The sequence below is a fragment of the Podarcis muralis genome, chromosome 17 (assembly GCF_964188315.1).
Source record: "Podarcis muralis chromosome 17, rPodMur119.hap1.1, whole genome shotgun sequence".
NCBI classification, from domain to species: domain Eukaryota; kingdom Metazoa; phylum Chordata; class Lepidosauria; order Squamata; family Lacertidae; genus Podarcis; species Podarcis muralis.
This window is the reverse complement of record NC_135671.1, coordinates 31268298-31291414: the sequence shown is the minus strand read 5'-3', so window position 1 is coordinate 31291414 and position 23117 is coordinate 31268298. Positions and strand designations below refer to the sequence as shown.

Below are 23117 nucleotides of genomic sequence, written 5' to 3'. Positions count from 1 at the left end.
CCCCTCCCCTCCCCCCTCCCGCGCGCCGCCGTCGCCGCCGCTACCGCGCTGCAGTTAGAGGCTGACGGAAGAGGAGGAGGAGGAGGAGAAGCCGCCGTCAACGTCGCCCCCGTAGCCGCCGCCGCCACCGCCTTCTGCGCGGGAAAGCCGCGAGCCCGATACCGGCAACCGCCCGCTTTCTGTGGCGGAGAGGGGAGCGGGGCGGCCGTTGATAAAGGCCGCCGCTGTCGACGGGCCCAACCCGCTAGGTGAGTGAAGGGGCTTCGAGGGGAGGGAATGAGGGAGAAGCCTCAGGCCCGCCTCCCACAACACGGGGTTCTCCTGAGGCGGCAGCGGGAGCTTGGCTCGTTTCTGAGGGAACGTACGGCGGGGGGTAGGGGGGGGAATAACGTTCCCCTGCGTTCCGAAGAGGATCCTCTCTCCCGCTTGTGTCTCTGTCTTTGCGCGCGCGCTCCATTGTGTCGAGCGAACAAAATGGCGGCGGCGGCGGCAGCAGCGTTGTCTGGGCCGGGAGGGAGGGGGGAATCGGAGGGAGAGAAGCGCCATGGCGCGCGGGGCGGCTCGACGGAAGGGGAGCCAGAAGCCCCGGGGACGTGGGTGCGCTTTTCCCCGGTCCCCCGGAACCATCTCTTCCCCGGTGCCTCCTCTCACGTGTGCTGCTGCTGTTGCCGCCGCCGCCTCCCTCCTATAAGTGGCGATCCCGCCCTCGAGTTCCCCTTGAAGGCAGAGGGGAAGGGGACCTTCGCCTCAGCCCCGGGTGGCACTTTCGCAACGGCCGCCGCCGGCCCCCTTTGCCTCCTCTCCGCCGGACTCGCGTTTTGTGCCGACCCCCTTCCCCAAATGAAGCGCCGCCCTATTTTCTCCCCGACCCCCGGTACATACCGTAATGGCTTTCGCCTGCTGGCTAACCTTGCCCAGGTCGGCACGCGCTCCCTCCACGTGGTTAAAAATGCGGCAAGGGCCGGGTCCCCTTCTTCGGGTTACGGGAAAAAGGCGTCTTGGGCCGCGCCGGGTTTCTCGCGCGCGTCTGAACGGCCGCAGGTGTGAAGCTGGTCTTTAATCTCCTGGCAGATGTGAGGTTTATATGGCCGAGCCCCTGCGTGCATTTTGGGGGGGGGGGCGGAGGGGGAGAGCCACGTTTTGATCGAGTGGAGATCTTAAGTTTGTGATAAGCAGCTCTTTTCAGAGTCTGCGACTTCTAGGCAACTATCAGCCTTTTGTTTGGTCCGTTAACTAGCAAAAGAGGTGATGGCGTTTCCCAAGCTTAGGAGCCTTGGCTTTCCGTTTACAAAAGTAGCGCTACTATTAAGTTTGGCTAGGAATTACGATTTCAAAGTAGTGGGTTAACACCTGAGCCCATGGAAAGAGAAATAGGGGTGGGTGTACCAGCTACTCAGGATTGTTGCGTTAAGAAACCATAGTCCCACTAAACTGTAATTCGAAATAATTTAATGCAAGATGAATCCAGGATTAGATGCTGTAGTGCACAAATTGGGGGAAGGCTTAAAGGCAATAGGATGTGCTGAATAGTGTTGAACAGACTAGGCATTTTCCAGTGTCTCTCTGCTTTCTTCCTCTCCCCCCAACAACAATGAAAACAAAATGTTCTTCCCTGAACTTTGCAGCTCATTTTCCACAAGAAACCAGCTCTGAAATAGGCTTACAGAGCATTTGAGATTGATGAATACAACTGAATTTGTGCAGCTTCACAAGCTTAGCTAAAACAGGTGCTTAATTTGTGGCTTAAAAGCTATGTTAGACTGAGACCAGTTTTTATTTAATGTTTACAACATCAATTATATTCTTACTGTATGAAAAGTTGTGCTAGTAGTATTAGTCTAGTGTAGCATCATTGTCTGTGATCTGAACATTTGTCCAAGACACACTGCTTCTTGCCTCATCAACTTCATGCTGCAGTGTAATGTGTTGTTATTGATTGCCTTCCCCCCATCTCTAGCAGGTAGGGTCACTTTGGTTTAACATTTTTTACAGAACAGTCTGGGGGTTGTGCTAAATGGTTTGTTACTGTTAAAAACTGAAAGAATTTTTTATCTTTGGTCCCAAAGATATTTATCCTGCTGTGCTCAAAGGACCGCATAGCATAAGGTGAACGTCTTCTGCCAGGCCCCAGTATGCTTAACTTCACAAATTACGAACTTAAATCATTCCTGTGACCAGCAAGCTCTATTTTTAGTTCTTTTTATGTATTTCAAATGTGTCTGTCCTGCACTTCTCAAAGTTCTTGCTACAATAAAGCAATTTGTTCTCATGGCAACACATAACACAGTGCCCCATTCTCACAACACAACAAGCCATGGGTGACACTCCAGAACTGGATCACAATTCTTCTCTTCAACCATTGGCCATGCTTTCTAAGGGAGCTTGGAGTCCAGGCTCTGTAGGACCACATGTTTCCTGTCCCTGTAGTACAGTGGTACCTCTGGTTACGAACTTAATTTGTTCCAGAAGGCCGTTCTTAACCTGAAACCGTTCTTAACCTGAGGTACCACTTTAGCTAATGGGTCCTCCCGTGCTGTTGGCACATGATTTCTGTTCTCATCCTGAAGTAAAGTTATTAACCCGAGGTACAACTTCCGGGTTAGCGGAGTCTGTAACCCAAAGTGTTTGTAACCTGAGGTGTTTGTAACTTGAGGTACCACTGTACACCATAGTCACTGGTTTATCATGAATGCAGAGATGGCTCTGGCTTTGCCCCTCCCCTATAAGGAACAACAAACCACAATTTCTGGCTTAGCATTTCGCTCAAATTGTGATCAGAAAGCCAAGAGTAAATCTTGGTTTTGCATTGTGGTTTGATTGGAATGAAACGGTGATCACTAGCTCAGACATAATGCTAAACCAAGGGGCATGAGCTTGTTGCTCACATGGTTTGCAACATGGTTTGTTGATGGGGAGATCAGAATGAGACCTCTGTAAACATGATAAATCATTGGTTAACATAAAATGTAGCGGGGTATATTCTGTTATAATATAAATTCATAATTGTACCATGTTGTGACAAGTCCACCAGTTTGTTTTCTGATATTATTGGATGAAGATGAAGTGTGTGTTTCTGTTGTTAAATTTTCTGTCTGGTCTATGACTGCAATAAAGATTGATTGATTGATTTCTGATATTGTTTATCCTTTTCGTTTTCCCAGAGTACTGAATACACTGAGCGAGTACAAATTGGAAGAAGCAAATATTTCTTGAAAAATTCAGCCAAAGTTCAAAAGCAAAAATGGTAAGAGACTGCCATTCAGAGGTGAAAGCCAATAGCATACACTGGTGGTTTACTATTTGTGTTTTTATTTTCAGCGGCCAATGCGTATTTTTGTGAATGATGACCGCCATGTTATGGCAAAACACTCTGCAGTTTATCCAACGCAAGAGGAGCTGACAGCAGTACAGAACATGGTCTCTCACACTGAACGTGCTCTCAAGGCTGTATCTGACTGGATTAATGAACAAGAGAAAGGTAGCGGAGATCAGCCAGAACCTGAGACCATGGAGGCTGTAGCTGAAGAAGAGAACAAAGAAGGAAGGTAAGTAACATTTCTGCTCATCAGTCAGCTGCTAAATACTTTAGTAGAACTCAAAGGGCACAATTGCAAGCAGCCATCTCTACGTCTAAAGGCAAATCTCCAGTTGCCACAGTAGGTGAAACAGTAAGCATGATTTTGTTCCTGTTGTCCATAGTTTTGGTTGTTTCATTTACCATAGAGAGAGGAGAACTTGTGGTCATCCATATGTTGTCGGATTCCAGCTCCTATCACTCCTAACTACTGGCCATGCTTCCTGAAACTGTTGCAAATTCAGGTCCAACACCATCTGGAGGACTGCAGGTTCTCCATCCCTGATTAAGCTGATAGAACAGTCACAAACATTTTAGAACATTTCACCAACTCAGTTACCGTAATTGCTGCTGGAGGATTTGCCACTACCACAGAATCTCTTACTGTGCAGTGCTATACACATCTACTCAGAAATGTATCATTTAGGTCAGTTGGGCTTATTCTCAGCTAAGAGTATAAGATTGCAGCCCAACTACATTACCACATACATATGTGTGAGTAGTGTTTTCTTGAATCTTGGGTAATTGTGTTGAAGTCTTCCTGGAACTAGAAAGTGTCAAGTTTTTTCACTAGATTTCCCTATAAATACAGTATAGGTTGGGTATGTGTTGTCAAGGAGAAAACATGGTCTGGATATGATACCCCTTTGCATTTCTTGGGGTTCTACTAGTACAGCATAAATTTAAACATCAAAAAAGTGGATTTTCCCCCTGAAAATGTTTGAATTGGAAACTTCTGGTGCATTATGTAGGTTGGGAACTCATTTTGCATCTTTGACTTTTATTTTTAGTGAGCAAATCTAGAAATCTGCTATGCTAATTTCATCTGTTGCATAACTATCAAAGAATTTTCAAATAGCCAAAAATATTTGAAATTAAATACTTTGACAAGGAAAGGAAATTGAGAAAAAAAATCATGCTTAACACGTTGTAAATATATTTAGGGATGTGGCAACACAACCACATATGCCTCCTTATAGTGTTTAAATTCTAAAAGGTAATAAAGGTGCTGAAAACTTCATATGCTAATTTTTGCACACTAAAGAGCTATGTATTTATATAATATATGCACACAGACATACTAGGGTTAGTCACCCAAAAAAAAGGTTCAGGTAAGTTTCCCCAGAAAACATCATTCCGCATGTGCAGTGTTTTAGTTGCTTCAATTAGTAAAGTACTAAATGGATAATATATACTAGTTGAACCAAGCAGAATAATAATAATAATAATAATAATAATAATATCTATTTAGTGTATTTAGTAATTTAAATATTTAGTGTATTTATTTAGAGGCAACCTATTGAAACAATGTGTTGCATCCAACTAAATCATTGTGTGTGGGATGACTTATGCGGGCACAATGGAGCTTCTTGTGCTGTGCAGCCACCCACCTCCGCCTTGATGTGGGGGTTTCTCTGGGGAAGATAGGTGAATGCAGGAGGAGTACAATTTCCATTGTGCTCACAGAAGTCATTCCATGTGCAGAGTAGTTTAGTTTAAAATGGCATTATATTTTTAAACTGAAAATACCATGAAAAAATAAAGCTGTAGAATGTTTATAGAATTTTCCTCCCTACACCACAACCTCAGGGCTGATTTCTTGGTGGATAATGAGTAGGGCTGGGAGAAGGCATTCTTGAAGTTGCTGCACCATATTGGAATTACAGATCAGGACATTGCTGGGTCAAATCTTGCCTTTGCCATGAACTCGCTAAGTAGCTTTGGGAAGTCATTCTCTCTCAGCATCTCCAAATACTCTTTAGCCAAACAGTGCTTAACAGATATTCCATGTATCTGGAATGGAACAGCATCCAAAGGTGTCTAATTGTTGTTTTTTCCAGTTGGGGAAAAAAGTTTCAACTTAAGAGCATTGAAGAAAATAGAAGGAAGATTATCATTGTTGCTTGGTAACAGTATGTAGACCTCTGCATTTTAATGCAAAGGTGGAAGAAACATTTGAGGAACACATCACAGGATTAGATTAATTGCAAACTAAAATATTCAGTTAAATGTTCTCTGTTTAATAGTTCTGCACTATAACCGTTACACAGGCTGCACTTCTGTCTGTTCACTAAACTAAGGATACACAGTTCATTGGTACCCAGTGGTCTAGACTCCAGGGCACTGGTGCGCTCTCCATGCTATCATCTAGGAGGGAAACACTTTAGAAGAAGGTCTTTGCTCAGGGCTGGATTAGGAGGTATCTCAGAGTGCCTTTCTTGACCAGGCTTTCTGCCACTAGCTATACTTGAGTTCCCATCATCTTCTGTTACCTGTAGTCCAGATCATCCATTTTCAGGGGCCCATAAGCACATGAAGCCTTCATAGTCACCTAAAATTTATGATTGCTACCAGCCCTGTTGCAACCTTGAGAGGAAAGGAATGGCATCTTGCTGAACTTCAGAAACACTTAGGAGTGTTTCTAGAGCCCAGTGCAACTTTCCACTTGCCCACACACCAAGCTGGAGGGTGTAGGATGCTTCACTCTGATGAATTTTTAAAAGGCTCAGACAGCAGCAATGCACCTCTCTTCTCCGCCCACACCTCTGCCCTGTTTGGGATGGTGGGGAATCTCCTAGGCTTCATGCTGAGCCTCAGAGGCTCTGGAAGCGGTTATTTATTGCATTTATATCCCACCCTTTCCCCCAAGGAGCTCCTTTAATCTCCATAGCAACACTGCAAGGTAGGTTAGGCTGAAAGGCAGTGACTGCCCAAGGTCACCCAGTAGCTTTATGGCTGAGTGGAGATTTGAACTCTGGTCTCCCAGGTCCTAGTCTGACACTTACTTCAACACCACACTGGCTGTTATGCCTCACTGCTTCCTGACTTTTCTAAGACTCCGTATTCCATGGCAAGGAAGTACCCTTTCCAATTTTTTTGCTGAAGAAGAGGCCATATTCTATTTGTATTTTTTCCTTGAAATTAAAATTTTACTAATACTGTATTTTACCCCTGGCAGGTAGATTGAATACTTTGGGGATTAAAATACCTTTACATGATGATAAAATGTTAGAAATAATGAGCTGGTAGAGATGTAATACCAGGTCATGGTGTTCGTTCTACTTGAATCAACATTTAAAGATATTTGGGTCCCTCCATGTAGTGCAAAACAGTTTGGTGGCTATTTTGAAACAGCCCAGTGTTTCCATTGTGTGCTGAAAGTTTGATTTGAACAAATACTTAGCACAATAAAAGAGCAGTTTGTCATTTCATCATTTTCTGTAAAGCTTCTTTTCATCGTTTCTTAGTGAGCCGAAGACCACAGAGCACTTAACTCGGACACTTCGTGGAGTGATGCGTGTTGGTCTTGTAGCGAAGGGGCTCTTGCTTAAGGGAGACTTGGATCTTGAGTTGGTTCTGTTGTGCAAGGAGAAGCCTACTATTGGTCTTTTGGAAAAAGTGGCAGATAATCTTGGAACCCAACTTGCTGTGAGTATGAAAAATAGGCAATTTTTAAAAGTTTATAATTGCCACCGCTTATCTTTTTTATTTTTTACTTGTTCGTGGAACAAATACAATGTTATCCTACTTTATTGGGTTATGGGGTTTCATGCCAAAGAGTTCACAGAATTTTTGCTGTTCTGCCAACTTGGGTACTCTAATGTAATGCAGTTTTGGATAAAGTTACTCAATCTGAGTAAAAAGCACCTATTTACATATTTTTAGGCGCCAGGCAAAAACATTCCTTTTCTCCAAGGCCTTTGGCTAATTCAACAATGTGTGGCTTTTAAAACTGTTGGAGGGATGTTACAGTTTTTGTTTGTTACTGTGTAATGTATTTTTGTGGTTTTATATTGTAAACTGCCCTGTGCTCCTTTCATGAAGGGCAGTATAGAAATTTAATAAATAATTATAACATCTAAAATCATGCATTTTGCTATCATATACTGTAGCATTTTAAGTTCCCTTGTAATCAAAGCATTGCTGAAGTGGGATAATTCCGGAGCGAACATTTTATGTAGCACATTGAGCCTGCATTCACTTGCAAACACCAACTTATGCGGGGTGGGGAGAATAAATAAATAAATGGAGAGCAGGGAAAACCCACCGTTCCCAACTCTCCTTTTATACATTTATTTCTGCTCAACCCATGCACCTAGTGGGTTTCTCTTGTAACTCTGCTTTGGGAAGGAGCTGCCTGAGCCCATGCTTCTCCTTCCCAAAGTTGAGCAAGGTTTGGCAAGGAGCTCTCCCTTGTGCCTCCTTCCCAAAGCCCAGTGCCATACTTACTGGACTCTGGAAGGTTGCAGGAGGGGGCTGGGATGCTCCCAAGTGGTCCTGTGGCCTTCCCAGAGTTCAGTAAGCAGCCATCCACCTTGCAGGTAGCCGTTCCAGGTGTTCCATACTTTGCACTTTGTGCACGGTGCTCCGGAACTGAACCTTCGCATAAGTGGTGGGCCCACTGTTAATTAGATCTACCAAGTACTTTGCCTACCACTTGCCAGTTTTCTGTATCCAGTTGCTGGCACCTCTTCTTGTAACTAGCCCTGTGGGTCTGTCCCTTCAGAACTTCCAGAACATTACAAATTAAGCTGGTGAACATTTCTCAGCACTTGGTAGCTCATCTTCATTTGCTACCACTGGCTTATTTGAGAAACCAGTTAGATACCATAGTATGAAGTGAATTTCCTTATGTTTCTCTTGGCTATACCAACTACGCCAAAATCAAACATAGTTGCCCCAAAGCTCTAACTTGGATGTTGGCGCTGCAGAAAGGGAGAGACTCTGATAAAACTCTAAGGCATTTCTTTGTGTTTCAGGCTATTACTGAAGATAAATATGAAATTATCCAATCTATCAGTGATGCTGCAATTATCATTAAGAATACAAAAGAACCTCCACTGACACTTACCATCCACTTGACATCCCCTGTTGTCAGAGAAGAAATGGAAAAAATGTTAGCTGGAGGTATGGAGGACTGAAAACTGCTAGCAGCCGCAGAATAAGTTTCCAGACTGACTTCGTTGTTCACTGTGGTGTTCTGTTTTTGATTAGGCAGAGCAATTTCATGCAAATCAACTTTGTGTCACAATGCTACACAGTGTCATGGTTATGAACAACTGGATTATAGGCTTCTAGAATCTGAGTACCACCTTCCAAATTAAATCACTTTTTAAAATGTTTGGGCCTTTTTGTATGGCCTTGTACAAGTACATTAACTCACTGGTATAACTTTTTTCATCAGATATTAATGATGGATACAGACATTATAAATGTAAACTAAAACCTCTTAAGATGAAGTCTTAGTTTAAATGACTTCTGCATGTTCATGAAATTGGATATGTTACATAAAAGCAGTTTGTGTTGCAGCAAAAATGATAGTTGCTTTTTGTATTTTTGATGGTTTTGGGGTTTCAGCCTGTTCAGCTGAATTCAAGAATGTAATGCAGAGTTTTGGATAAAGTTACTCCATCCTTCATCTTACTTATACATCTATGGGCCTGAGTGACAAGCATGTATATAATAACTCAGCCTGATTATTTGCAGCTGAGTTTAAAGGAGGCAGTCCACACAAAGTATTTGAGGTGATATCAAATACTACAAAATACCTATCCGGTGTTTGTGTGATAGCTGTCTTCATACATGCACATCACTTGATCGTACAGAGATGAGCTTGGATGTGTGAATTCACCCTTAATATTAAAAGCAATCTTCACATTTGAATAAATCTAGAATGGTTTTTTCAGTAGCCAGGTGAACACAATGCTTAAAGGGTCTCACATTTCAAATGACTGAACTAGCCTTATCTAAAACCCTGGCTTCTTCCTATCTTCAGTTTTGCTGCAGCACAGACTGGATAGTAATTTTGTTCGCTACTGATTGTTTTATGGTTCTGATATCTGACCACATCTACCAAGCCTTCTAGTTTGTCGATTTTAGGGACGCTGGACCTTTGACCAACAGGACGCACTCTGTCATGGGCTGGGGCCAGGGCAGTCGAGCCTTGTGGGCGGAGGGGGTTCCCATCTAGAAAAGCATTTAGTTATGTACCTCTACGGATATAGAGTGGGGATATAATTTTAACCTTCCATTCTGTTGGTTAGCATAGTCCTATACCTTTTTGTAACCTGGTTAAAATAGTTTAGGATTTCTGCCCTTCCCTGTAGGGTTTCCTTTCCTTTTGTAAGAGTGAGTTAGTGCCTCACATTGTTCTCCTTATGTAGTTGTTAGTTCATAAGGGTGACAAAGTAAAGTGTATTGAGGCTATACTTTCAGGTACAGGGCTGTAGATCAGAGTTCTGGGAGCCTCAGCTGCCCTTTAGGAAACTGCCTCATCCCCTCTCCACCCGACAGAACCCCCTTGGTCAAACTGTACCTTGTCTTCTTATTCCACCCACGAATAGAAACGCTATCAGTCAACGACTCACCGGACGTTCTGGACAGGCAGAAATGCCTTGCTGCCTTGGCGTCACTCCGACACGCCAAGTGGTTCCAGGTTTGCATTTTGTTCTTATATTTGTCTTTAAGTAGAAAAACTTGTAAGTTGTAATTGTCTAACTTCATTAAAATGTTTTAAATCTGGGCTGTAGATGTGCAGAACTTAGCATCTGTTAAATGCACAGTTGCTAAAGAAGCACTTGAATGAATTTAGTTTTTCAGAGAAGGAATGGAGTAGATTTCATTGCTGCTGCTTTGTGTTAAGAGTAAGTTTTCATACACAGTAATTAAACTAAAGAAATAAAGCTATGGAGATGTATACATAGTTTACCCTTGACAAAGTAGCACTACAAGAAATTTATATTTTGTCTCAATTTGGTCCTGGTATGCAGTATATTACTGAACCTGTGTTGCTTATTACTTTATTCTAGGCCAGGGCAAATGGCTTGAAATCATGTGTCATAGTCATCAGAGTGCTGAGAGATCTGTGTACCCGTGTGCCTACTTGGGCTCCACTTAGAGGATGGGTAATCTTTCAAGTTATTTCTTTTTTAATATGCAAATGTGTGTGAGAAAAAGCAGGTGCTTTTTATATCCTATGGAGAGGAAGGCATTTCTCATTTTACTATGAAAATGTGAATAATTTGGATATTTAAGAAAAGTGTAATCTTTGTTAGACTGCCTAGGTTGTTAAATAAGACTGATTGTATGTGACCAAAGGTTCTAGTGTAAGGTGGGCTTTTAGGGATTGTGGAAGCCTGACAGTTCGAAAATGCTTGTCAAAAGTCTGCTTTGGTTTATAGCTAGAGTATCCTCATGGCATAGGTTCATCAGGTTGCTGAGGCTCAAAATTGACTTGTTCTGTGCTTTTAGAACAGGAGTGGTCTGCAAGCTACATTTGGATGGTTCAGGGCAGATCTCTGGATTGTGGTTGAAAACAAGAGCCAGCATATCCATCCTATTAAGCAGTTATATTGATTTCAATTGTGTTTGTATTTTATTACTTATTATGTTGTATTTTGTAATGCAATTGAGTTCTATGGAATTCAAATTATAATACAATAAAATATTTAAGGAATTAAATAATGAAAATACAATTAGAAATCTTACAGTATTTAACACAGTTGCTGCAAGAGGCAGAAAAATCATTAAGTAGTCCACCAAGAGTCTTAGCAAATTTCAGGTGGCCTGGGGGAGGGAATAGTTTTGAAATCACTGCTTGGGAATAATACCCATTTAGTGGCATATAAATAATTTGAATGTGCAATGAATATATGCCATTGTAGGAAGTTTCCATTGTTTTCATAGATATAATGGTTGTGTTTGCACAAACATTGTCATAAGCCAGTTTCTAGTTTATTATGGTAAGCTGTAAACAAGCAGTGAGCTAATGCATGCTGCCTGCTTACTTCCACTTCAACCCTCTCCTGGTGTGAGCAGGATAGTATACCAGGAAGTTGTTAGTTTGATTGTGACAACAAAGCATAGTCACTGCCCATCTTGAACCATGCTTTGTTGGCTTGCTTATTGTGGCTTGTTAGAATGCAAAAGGAAGCCAAGGGCCTCCTGGGGGTGTTTATCCCACTTGTATCAGAGGAGGAGTGATCAGACCACATGTACCAGCACACAGAAAGTCTGGCTTATGTGTCTATGCAGCCAGTGAATATTTGAGAATGTGGTGAGGTTATTCAATCTTCAATGCAGATTACCATTCTAATACTTCACAGGCATTATTAGACAGCCCCTCACACACATTCCAGACCTTCAGTTAAGCTTATGCCCAGGCAACAGCTAAAAGTGACTCTAGTCCAGGTTAGACGACCACACACCTTACAGCAGGCATAGGCAAACTCTGGCCCTCCAGATGTTTGGGACTACAATTCCCACCATCCCTGACCACTGGTCCTGTTAGCTAGGGATGATGGGAATTGTAGTTCCAAACATCTGGAGGACCAGTGTTTGCCTGTGCGTGCCTTACAGCAACCCCCTACAACCAAACGTGGCTAGGCTTCATTGGATTCCGCTTGAGCGGAATATAAATGCAGGACAAGTAAATTGCAAGTGTCTGTATCATTTAACGTGCAGATCATTCTTGCTTTCACCAAGATGAACAGTGCAAACCCCCTTTTTTTAACAATTACCATTGACTTCAAACAGTTAAAATATTATGAGGTGCATGCTTCAATTCAAGTTGCTGGTGAGGTTAGGAAACTACATTCTCTCTCTCCCTGCCCCCCCCCCCCGGAAGCTGCAACAGAGAAGCCACTTCGAAGCAGAAGCAATTAATATGTGAGCTATGAGCATTCTATATGTTAAAGCTATAGAGAGCTTGTTATTTCTACTATTTATGTTGCGCTTATTAAGTTTAAAAACTTTATTCATTCACTGATTCCCATTTTACAGAAAGGGCACTAACATCCGCATGTTAACTTTCCCATTGAGTCAGTGATAGGCAAGCTTGTACCAAGGTCTCCTAGATCCAACACCCAATTTTCTAGTCATACATGTGTCTCTTTAACTGAGTTATTTAATAGATTAGTGGTTAAGGTAGGCCAGCATCTGTACTATGGGCACTGATAACTGTTTACTATTTTCCTTACAAATTTCTGAAATGTCTTTTCAGCCTCTAGAACTGCTGTGTGAGAAATCAATTGGAACAGCCAATCGACCAATGGGAGCCGGTGAGGCCCTGAGAAGAGTTCTTGAATGCCTTGCATCAGGAATAGTCATGCCAGGTTAGATAGTTCTCGACTCTTGAGAAATTTCAATAGAAGTGACTGAAATTGGCTCTAGTCAAGGTTTTGTGTTTCCACCATGTTAGGCATGACCATATTTTATCTGTTTCTTTTACTTAAGGCTTGATGTATAGGGCATGACATTACCTTGAACAAATGCTCTTAAAATTATGGACCCAGTATTCCAACTCCCTTAATGGGGATGTGACAGAATGTGCAGGCTGCTTTTGGAGTGCTTGAAGACTTTGGCAATCTTGCCACTCAGTGTTGGGCTTAATGATCTGTATTGCAGACTAGATCAAATTATTGCCCATTGGATCAAGAACTTCAATTGAGCTACTTACATTTCTGAGTCTTAGGTGATGCTGAGGGAATATTTGAGTCTACGTAGAGACCCTAGGATAATTCTCTGCATATCTTCCTTGTTTCCTGCCTTCAGATGGTTCTGGTATTTATGATCCTTGTGAAAAAGAAGCCACTGATGCTATTGGGCATCTAGACAGACAACAAAGGGAAGATATCACACAGAGTGCTCAGGTATAGTTTTGATTACAGATGTTACAAAACCGCAATGAGTTCTTAATGATAGCTAGTTTTCCCAATGAGGCTGGCTTTAATCGGAAACAGAAAAAGGGTCCCATTAAGTAATGCAGGAGGTTTTTGCTGATTTGCCAAAAATAAGATGTCAGGTTTTTAAAACTTAACAGTAAGTTCCAGAGTGCTTGCTGGCTTTGGTCTTCAGAAATTTCTGGCTTGAAATACTGGGAATGGGTTTTGTTATGAATGTGGGGAAATCTAGGAGCAGTTTGGACACCTCAGTAATACACATTCTATCTCTCTAGCATGCGTTAAGGCTTGCTGCTTTTGGCCAACTTCATAAAGTTTTGGGGATGGATCCGTTGCCATCAAAGATGCCCAAGAAACCAAAAAATGAAAACCCAGTTGATTACACTGGTAGGTTTCAGTAGTCTGGAATTTTATTTCTGACAGAAAATATGTTGGTGTTTTTATTGACAATCTAAAATCTGTTTACAGTCCAGATTCCCCCTAGCACCACATATGCCATTGCTCCGTTGAAACGTCCTATGGAAGAAGACGGAGAGGAGAAGTCTCCAAGCAAAAAGAAAAAGAAGATTCAGAAAAAAGGTATTGAGTTGGCAAGAGGTAGGTATACATAGTTTTCCAAGTGCTTGCTAATCCAGATGTTTCGGATTCATGTTGATGTGTAAATGTCAGTGAATGGTAGGAAGTAGAAAAAATGTCGAGTTCTTCTGCTTTGGCTGATTTGCTTGATAGCTATAAACGTTACACTGTGCACTTCGTAGAGCACAAAAGACATTAATGTGGGGTCTTCAGTCAATATGTTAATTTCTTCTTTTGTTCAGAGGAGAAATCAGAACCGCCACAAGCTATGAATGCACTGATGAAATTGAACCAACTGAAACCAGGACTTCAGTATAAACTAGTGTCTCAGACAGGTCCAGTTCATGCTCCTATATTTACCATGTCTGTGGAAGTAGATGGCATCACATATGAAGCTTCAGGACCTTCCAAAAAAACAGCCAAGCTGCATGTAGCTGTAAAGGTAGGAAGTGGTTATGAATATGTGCATAACTATTATTTGTAAGTCAGTACATACAGTTTCGCTTTGAACGTAACTTGAATTCCTTTCGTCTGGAAGGGGATCTTGTGCCTTTCCCAGAATACATCAGTGTCATTCATTACAAACCATGGTTAAGGAAGCTTAAACTATGATTCAGTCTTGTGTTTGTATTGACATACATAGTTTGCAATTGACCAACAAGACAAAATTGGAGAACCATGATTTGACACAGACATGTAATCAGTGTAGTTTGTGCTTTATGATTTGCCATAGTATCAGTTGACTATGAGGGTGCTTTACCTAGAAGCTGGGAGGGATAAGCACAGGCCCATGCAAAGAGAGCTGGCAGCCAGGTATACTTGCCCCATGCCTCGGAGGGCTAAGCTGTCTGGGGAGCCTCTAGAAACCAGCTCCTTCTTTTCCCTTTTATTTTTTTAATTTATAGCTTTATTTTAACACGACTTCCAACCCGGGCATCAGACAAGCTCTGCATGGGCCTGGATAAGCAAGCTCTAAATCATGTTACGTCCTGTGTTTGAAAGCTCAAGCTATAGTTTGTGAAACTCTAGTTAGGTATGGTTGCTGAATGGCTTAATGGATGTTACTGAGTATATAACAGTAGTCTGAAGTTGTACAGAAGCTTCTAAATTGATCAGGATAATTTTTTTCTTCTTAGGTGTTACAAGATATGGGATTGCCTACAGGTGTAGAAGGAAGAGAGAGGGGTGATGAATCAGCAGAGGAAACAGATCAGAAACCAGTAGCTATCACTGCTCCGCCTGTAGTAGAAACTATTTGTACACCCAGTGCTGCTTCTCCTTCAGAGCAAACAGAGGTAGGTGTACATTACTTGTGCCTCTTTTAGGCTCTGGTCATTGCTCTTCAGGCTAGAATCCCTGTCACTCCAGATCAATGCCAATTTCCTACTTCGTTTTAGAAACTCTTGTACAATCAATAACCACCAAATGATTATGGAGGTGATTCATATATATAGCTTAACTAAATCTGACATTATAGTTCTAAGTGTACTCTACTAATCAATTGTACGTAGTCAATGAAGACAAAGTCAGTACATTATAGTTTCTGGTACACTTCTCACCAGCACCCAGGTGTCTCTTTTGAAAGCCTACTTTTTCCTCTACTACTACACATTCACAAAGCCAGTTCCTTGTTCTAGTGGGCAAATACCACATGGTTTGCTTCTCTGTGCTCACCATCTTGCTTGCCCTACTGTGCTAACTAGGAAGGTGGGATGCTAACCTAGATAATTTTTTTGGCTTTCGGCTTTTCTGTAGTGGTTTAGCACATGCACCCATCCCCCCATTTATTGATCTACATTTTTAAAAAGTGGAAATGGCACCAATGCAGTGGTATTTTAATTTCATAGAATGTGAAGCAGCAGGGGCCAATACTGACAAAGCATGGGAAAAACCCAGTTATGGAGCTAAATGAGAAACGACGTGGCTTAAAATATGAGCTGATCTCAGAAACTGGCGGCAGTCATGATAAGCGGTTTGTGATGGAGGTGAGATGATCTGGTATACAAAGCTGCATTCAGAATTACTATTAGTTAATGCCGTTACAACATGGGAACGTGCAGTTCTCTCCCTGACACTTTTCCTTACTTCAAAGGTTGAGGTTGATGGTCAGAAATTCCAAGGAGCTGGTTCAAACAAAAAAGTGGCAAAAGCTTATGCTGCACTGGCTGCGTTAGAAAAGCTTTTTCCAGATGCCCCCCTTCCAATGGAGCAAAAGAAGAAAAGGGCCCCTATGCCAGCGCGAGGTGGACCCAAATTTCCCATAAAGGTAAATTTTAACCCTATAACTTGTGCTTTCAGGTAGATTAATAATACTTACTCAGTCCCCTAGAGAGACTGTACTCTTAACAGACTATTTGGCGGTTGATTTGAAAAGCATAGCTTCTGGCTACAGTTCTAGGAGCTGCTTAGCAATGAATTATACAAAATACTTAACATAGCAAGAATCAAAAATAAGTTAGTTGACTTTCTGTTGATTGGATTTTTACTAATTTCAACAGCATAATCCAGGCTATGGTATGGGAGGCCCTATGCATACTGAAGTGCCACCCCCTCCAAACATGCGGGGTCGTGGTAGAGGAGGAAATATCCGAGGCCGCGGTCGAGGAAGAGGTGGATTTGGTGGTGCTAATCATGGAGGATATATGAATGCTGGTGAGTTACTTCCTTTCTGTTCCATACTTTAAAGTGTGAAAGCTAGCATTAATCATCCTGCACATGCTTCTTTTTCTGCTTCATAGCAAGGGTGGGAGGCCTGTACCCCAACAGGTTTGGTTAAATTCTGGTTCCCATCATTGGTCATGTTGTCTGGAGCTGATGGCCTTTGAGAGATCAACAACATCTAGAGGGGCACTTGCTCACCACCTCGGCATCATAACATTGCATATAGTGTGTGGGTGTGAGAGAGAGAGAGCGCAGGATTTGCAAATTTGAGATTAAGGAGGAGCTGGAAGATAAATACAGGTGAAAGCCTTAATGGTTGCTGAACTCAGTGGTTCTGTGGAGTCCACTTTTTATATATGTGCCTGAATCTGAGCATCAGTGTAAATCCATGGTGTAAACCTACCAAATGGTCTACTTAATTCGCTCCTTTTTTGCAATATTGTCAGGTGACTAATATATACTTCATTTTGTTCCAGGAGCTGGATATGGAAGCTATGGCTACGGTGGCAATTCTGCAACAGCAGGCTATAGTAAGTGTTCATGGAAAAGATAAACACAACACCCTGGGGGTAGTGAAGCTCAGTTCTATTTTACGTAGTGAAATGAGGAAAATCTGGTGTTGAAAGCAAATCTCACTTGCTTTTAAAATGAACTAAACATTTCTCTGCTTTATGCCAGTGAAGCAAATCACCATTCTGAAAAGCATTTTCCCTAAAAAAATACAAATACAATTTTAAAATACACAGCTTGGTTTGTTTCGGGAGGGGGGGAAGACGGGAGCAGAGAAATAAAAATAAATTTTAAAAATGTGGCACATTTTGCCATCTTCCAAAAATTCTAATTTTTTTTCCTCTGCTCTGTCTCCCCCTTTTGTAGGTGACTTTTTCACAGACTGCTACGGCTATCATGATTTTGGGTCTTCCTAGATCATCTAAAAGTATTGCACATAAAACAGCTTTTTACTCCAATTTTCTCGAACTCCAAAACCCAAAGTGTTCGTGCTGTGTCCCTGTGCTTCACTGGGTTTCTCAACAGTGGCTTTTCACCGCAGCTTGTCTGAAACTGTTAGCCTACAAACAGTGGCAGTTTTTATTGTGACTTGCCTTTGGTCATATTGATGTACACTATGGGGGAGCTAAATTTCAAGGAATGTGTTTGTGCGTTGTGCACAAAAAGAGCCAACTCTGTTCTGCTTACAGGCAAAAGGCCCCTGTTTGCTTTTTATGGAAAGCATCGCTTTATTTTTAAGGAACATGATAATGTGTGAAGTACTTGATTTAATTTACAACAGATTTTGTACAAAACTTAACCTTTTTGGTTCCCTGAAGTGGATAGATGCCTCTAATAATAAGGGAAAGACATTTGAACAATTCAGAATCTATGACAACTTAGTGTTTTAAGCATGCATGATATTGACTTGTATGTGAAGTAGTATGTGCTAATTTTAATATCTGCATCCTTTGTGCTTCTTGTATTGGTATAACATCCAGGACCTACAGCCTCAGCTACAATGGTTGGGTTGCGATTCCTCTAAAATTGAATGGTTTCATTAGTTGCAGTGGGCATTTTTTGCAACTAAAGATAAAAGGCCTAAAAGCACTTTGCAAGTTGGTTCAAATTCTTGTAGGGTATGGCTACTTATCTTTTTTGCAGTGCATGTCCCCAAAAGCAGGTGTATGTAATGTCCAGGAAATGAAAGCTACTAAACACTGAAAAGGCACAGGGAATAAACTAGTTGTTGAGGTTTTTAATAAACATACTGTTTGGTCTTCTTTGCTTCAGTAGTTGATTTAAATGTGTGTATCTTGATCCCTGTCTAGGGATTAAAATTTCTATACCACCTTTTATCCAAGGATCACAGGGGTGGTTTACAATATAAAAACACAATTGCATAACATAGTAACAAACAAAAGCAGTACGCCCCTATGCACACACATTGTTATTTATTTGTTAATGAGTTCTAAATGAAATCATTACTAAATAAGCAGTTTACAAAATAGTTAACATGGTAACTACAAGTGGTTGTGGTGAGGGAATTGTTTTCCCCAATGAATTTTGTTGTTAATGCCCTTTTTTAAAGAGAAACTGTTTTTTATAGTTCTGAACTGAGTGAAAACTCACTTTTAACACCCACTGTGTTGTGGGTGTTCTGTGGGTGTTAGTGTGAAGATGGTTTGGGGAGCCAAGACTTATTTCCAGAAATCATTATCTAAATTTTTATTTAAAACTAGTGGTGTTCCTTCCAGTATACCATGCTGTGCAGATTGGCTGCATGTGTCACCTTACTAGACAATAGCCATTCTTGTGCAGTTTTAACCATAGGCTTATAACACCTGTTGTGGGTCTGAAAGCTGGTGCCTTCGTTACTAAAGCATAACTTTAGATCATGTTAAAAAGGGGGTTCAAATCTTATGTGCTCAAATTGTATTTCAAAACAGGATCTCTACAGACTTTAGATGTACCCAAATAACTCTGTGTCTTCTGCTATTGTTTCCAGCTGTGATCATCACTTCCTTTTACACACAAGGGGATATTTTGCAGTCTGGTACATGGGGAACTGAAATCATACCAGACTGCTTTGTTGAATGTTCACTCCCAGCTAAAAGCATCTGCCTGAGATGGCTGATGTAATAAGTCTGACTTCAAGTCTATAGAATTCCAAATTTTGAATTGTCACTGCTACAGAAAATGGGTTACTCTCATTTCAAATATTGTGGGAGAGTGCATAGCCCTTCCAGAGAGAGGTATAAGGCTCCAGTCAAACCTAAGTATCCCTTTAGGGAAGGGAGGACTTCTGGGGTAACGTGTCAGTTTGCTCCGGATTTCTACTAGGATGCAGGGGAAGCTCAACACAAGTCATGCTACACAGTCACATTTTAGGCCCGTTTCTTCCTGAGCATGTAGCAGTTTCGAATAACTTGAACAAGTGCAGTGACTGCTTTCTGTCCTGTCCTTAGGTCAGTTCTACAGCAATGGTGGCCATTCCGGCAACGCAGGAGGCGGTGGTGGATCCGCAGGGTATGGTTCCTACTACCAAGGTGGCGACTACAGCTCTCCTGCCCCTCCTAAACATGCTGGGAAGAAGCCGCAGCATGGAGGACAGCAAAAGCCCGCCTATGGTTCAGGGTATCAAGCCCATCAAGGCCAACAACAGCAGTCATATAACCAGAACCAGTATAGCAACTATGGGCCACCGCAAGGCAAGCAGAAGGGATATAACCAAGGCAACTATGCTTCCTACTCAAATTCCTACAACTCTCCTGGCGGCGGTGGAGGAGGATCAGACTACAATTACGAAAGTAAATTCAGTGTGTTCCTCGTGGGGGGGGGGGGAGTTGTGAAAGGCCTTAAAACACTTTTAGCATAAGCATTTGTCTCGTACACTGCACATCAGGGCTATTATCATTATGTAAGTCCCAGAGTGGGACGCGGGTGGCACTGTGGGTAAAACCTCAGTGGCTAGGACTTGCCGATCGTATGGTCAGCGGTTCGAATCCCCGCGGCGGGGTGAGCTCCTGTTGTTCGGTCCCAGCTCCTGCCCGCCTAGCAGTTCGAAAGCACCCTTAAGTGCAAGTAGATAAATAGGTACCGTTTTATAACGGGAAGGTAACAGCATTTCCGTGCGCTGCGCTGGTGCTGGCTCGCCAGAGCAGCTTCGTCACGCTGGCCACGTGACCCGGAAGTGTCTCCGGACAGCGCTGGCTCCCGGCCTCTTAAGTGAGATGAGCACGCAACCCCAGAGTCGGTCACAACTGGCCCGTACGGGCAGGGGTACCTTTACCTTTACCTTAAGTCCCAGAGTGCAAGGACAGAGATTGGAATTGTAAAGGAAACATGATAGTTTAAGAACTGATGGGATTCTGTGTTACTTTGTATGCTTAAGTAAAGTAGATGTATTTTAAAGATCCTTGTGGACAGCAGATATTCCAGTAACTGGGTTGAGATGCAGATCAGAGGAGAATCTTTTAAAAGGCAGTGGAGTTGAGCTGCAGAGATAAATGAAGACATCTAATAATTTTGAGCAGGTGTGTTGGGAAACGTTCATCATGCAGCTAGTTTCGGTATAGCCTCTCCACTGCTGCTGTGTTGCAAGAAACTAGGGGAGACATCTATGATAAGAGCTGATAATCTCCCTGTGTATTATATGGTGGTATTATATGAAGTCAGCTTTCATATATTTACATCTGATTTTGAATGTTTCCAAAGTAGCCTGATGTGAGACTTTCCTCAGTATACATTCTTAATTCCAGGTTACGGTGGTGGCGGTGGACGTGGCGGTAGTGGCGCAAACAGTTATGGCTCAGGAGGAGCTGCCTACAATGCTGGTTCCCATGGTGGCTATGGGGGCGGAGCTGGAGGAGGGTCATCTTACCAAGGTAAGCAATGTCCGTATAGAATAACAGCAACCCTGAAGTGTTTGCATGTTGAGTGGAATAAGTTATTTTGTTTGGTAGTCCACAAATCTTGACCTTGCTAATCAGCCAGCCATTATATGTGATCACTGCTATTGCTCCCTTCCTTCCTTCCTTCCTTCCTTCCTTCCTTCCTTCCTTCCTTCAGTCAGTCCTCCGGAACATGCAATGAACAAAGGTGGAAGAGTGTCACTCTCACTTGACTAGGCTTTAGTTTCGAGAAAGATTAGCAGTGCAGGGAGGGGACTCCTGTTGCTGCTTTTCTTTTCCAAAAGCTGATGGGAGTGCCTTTGTTACTAAAGCATAATTTTAGATCACATTAAAAAGGGAGGCGGTGATAGACCAGAGCAGACAGAAGTGCAGCAGGGAAAGATTATTGTACCCCAAGTGCTCTTCAGTTACCAAACTTTGGGGAGGTGATGTTCATTCTGTCGTGGTGTGTTGCCTGCTATTTGTGTATGCTTATATAGTCTAAACTATCACAAAGTAGAGATTTATAATACATTAACGTGACCCCTCTCCCTTTTCACCCTAGGAGGATATTCTCAGCCAAACTACAACTCCCCAGGTTCAAATCAGAATTACAGTGGACCTCCCAATTCCTACCAAGTCTCCCAAGCTGGTTATGGCAGAAATGACCACAGCATGAACTATCAGTATAGATAAACCAGTCTGTTCTCGGGTGTGAAGCTTTGTTACCTTCTAAACTTGCATACCCTTTGAATATTGAGTTTTATTGCATCACAGTAAACATGTAAACCCTGTTTCCATGTTGCAGTGCTCTTTGTGATATCAGTCACTAATGGTTGAGTACTTTGTAATTCCATACTTAGCTGTATTTTGGACATTTAATGGTGTATTTAATGGTTTGTTTGCCATTTCAATTTTCTGTCTAAATAGAATTTGAGTTCAGTATCCTTTTTCTGTTTAAATGACATTCGTGTGTTAACACAGTATGGCTTTAAATAGATAAGGGATATCTTCTGCTAATGCTTTTGTGAAGTGAGTTTAAACAAGCTTTCTGTATTTTAATGCTTTAGTGTTTTTCAGTTTTATAAGTGAGGATTTTATTTTAAAACTTGTGGGAAAGAGTGGGTTTTGTATGTCTGGGTCATTCAGACAGCACATCTGGATTATGCTGAATGTAGACAAATAAACACAAACTCTTCATGTGTCTGTCTAGATTCTTATTCTGCCTAAATCCCATAACCTGATTGCTACCAACTGCCTCTCAACTTTCAAAGCAAGCCGTTAGGTTGTTGTATCCTAATAATTTATGGTAACTTTCAAAAAATCCCTTATAAAGGCCCGAACTTTGCATGGCCAGTAACACTCAAGTTGTATTAACTTCTCTAACGGCCTCTTTTTAGTCTTTCACAAGAAAACAGTTATGTGAATGACAAATTCTGATGAAGTGATTGTGGAAGAATTGACAGGCAGCTTTGGTAACAATGAAACAGTAATGGGGTAAGGAACAAGAAACACTGGTGATTTTGTCCAACTCTTATTTTGAGTCTTCAGTCATTAATTGTTTATTTCATATCTGTTTTGTCCACCCCTAAAACCAGATTCCACCTTGTGCAGCATATATGGCTGTTTTAAAATCGCAACTAACTGCTGGGACAAACTAATGAATCAAAGTTAAGAGTCACAGAAAAACTTGAGTATGTTGATACTTAGAAGCAGGCCTCAAAGCCAAGTTGAAATATGTTAAAAACTGCCTAGTAGCAAGACTAAAAATAAAAGACACATCAAGGCTGAAGCAACAAGATACAATTTGCATGTGATACTGATGAAGCGTACTCTAGCTATTCTGGTAAATTGGAAATAAGCTTACTAACAAATCGCTGTAAATACAAGCCAAAAATAGTGTTTGTACCATTTCCTAACACACACCCTCCCTATCAGAGTTCTTACGATGATACTGAGGTACAGATTCATAGAAGAATAGAATTGTCATTGGAAAGGGAACCTGTGCAGTTACTAGATTTCATTTACATTTCCTTCAAGGTTAAATCCCAGTTGGAAGCTGGGTAATTTCAACACTACAGTGGTACTTTGGTTTTCGAACAGCTTAGTTCACAAACTATTTGGAACCTGAACGCTTCAAAACTGGAAAGGAGTGTTCCGGTTTTCAAACTTTTTCTGGAACCCAAACGTACCCGGGGGGAGGGGTACACTTCCGTTTTGAGTGCCACACTCGCCTCCGGACCT

General features: G+C 41.9%; 1 protein-coding gene and 1 long non-coding RNA gene across 7 annotated transcripts in view; one reads left to right on the top strand and one right to left on the bottom strand.

Moving 5' to 3' along the window:
* The window catches only part of LOC114587390 (uncharacterized), a 29074-nt gene extending 27886 nt beyond the window's left edge, over positions 1-1188 (bottom strand). Inside the window, exon 1 of the long non-coding RNA XR_013391085.1 lies at positions 883-1188. This is a non-coding gene — a long non-coding RNA (uncharacterized LOC114587390). The remainder of the gene's footprint in view (positions 1-882) is intronic.
* ILF3 (interleukin enhancer binding factor 3) lies at positions 28-22075 on the top strand. Of its 6 annotated transcripts, none has more exons than XM_028711543.2 (20): positions 28-248; positions 3162-3244; positions 3319-3545; positions 6802-7003; positions 8335-8482; positions 9919-10010; positions 10384-10479; positions 12576-12687; positions 13127-13224; positions 13530-13641; positions 13723-13851; positions 14073-14272; positions 14967-15125; positions 15678-15815; positions 15923-16096; positions 16329-16482; positions 16968-17021; positions 19449-19790; positions 20742-20867; positions 21439-22075. In XM_028711543.2, exons 2-20 carry the CDS (start codon positions 3242-3244, stop codon positions 21567-21569), a joined length of 2697 nt encoding a protein of 898 aa, XP_028567376.2. In that variant the 5' UTR covers positions 28-248; positions 3162-3241; the 3' UTR covers positions 21570-22075. The 6 variants fall into 6 exon arrangements, with proteins under 6 accessions (XP_028567376.2, XP_028567380.2, XP_028567378.2 ...); XM_028711545.2 differs by having other exon boundaries at positions 29-248; positions 6823-7003; XM_028711544.2 differs by having other exon boundaries at positions 29-248; positions 13723-13833.
* The last annotated feature ends 1042 nt before the right edge of the window (positions 22076-23117 follow it).

Bases quoted from the DNA above. Each gene is read 5' to 3' on its own strand.
- ILF3 (XM_028711543.2), top strand. The intron at 3,546-6,801 runs GTAAGTAACATT...TTTTCTGTAAAG, and splicing joins GAAGAGAACAAAGAAGGAAG to CTTCTTTTCATCGTTTCTTA. The intron at 7,004-8,334 runs GTGAGTATGAAA...TTTGTGTTTCAG, and splicing joins ATCTTGGAACCCAACTTGCT to GCTATTACTGAAGATAAATA.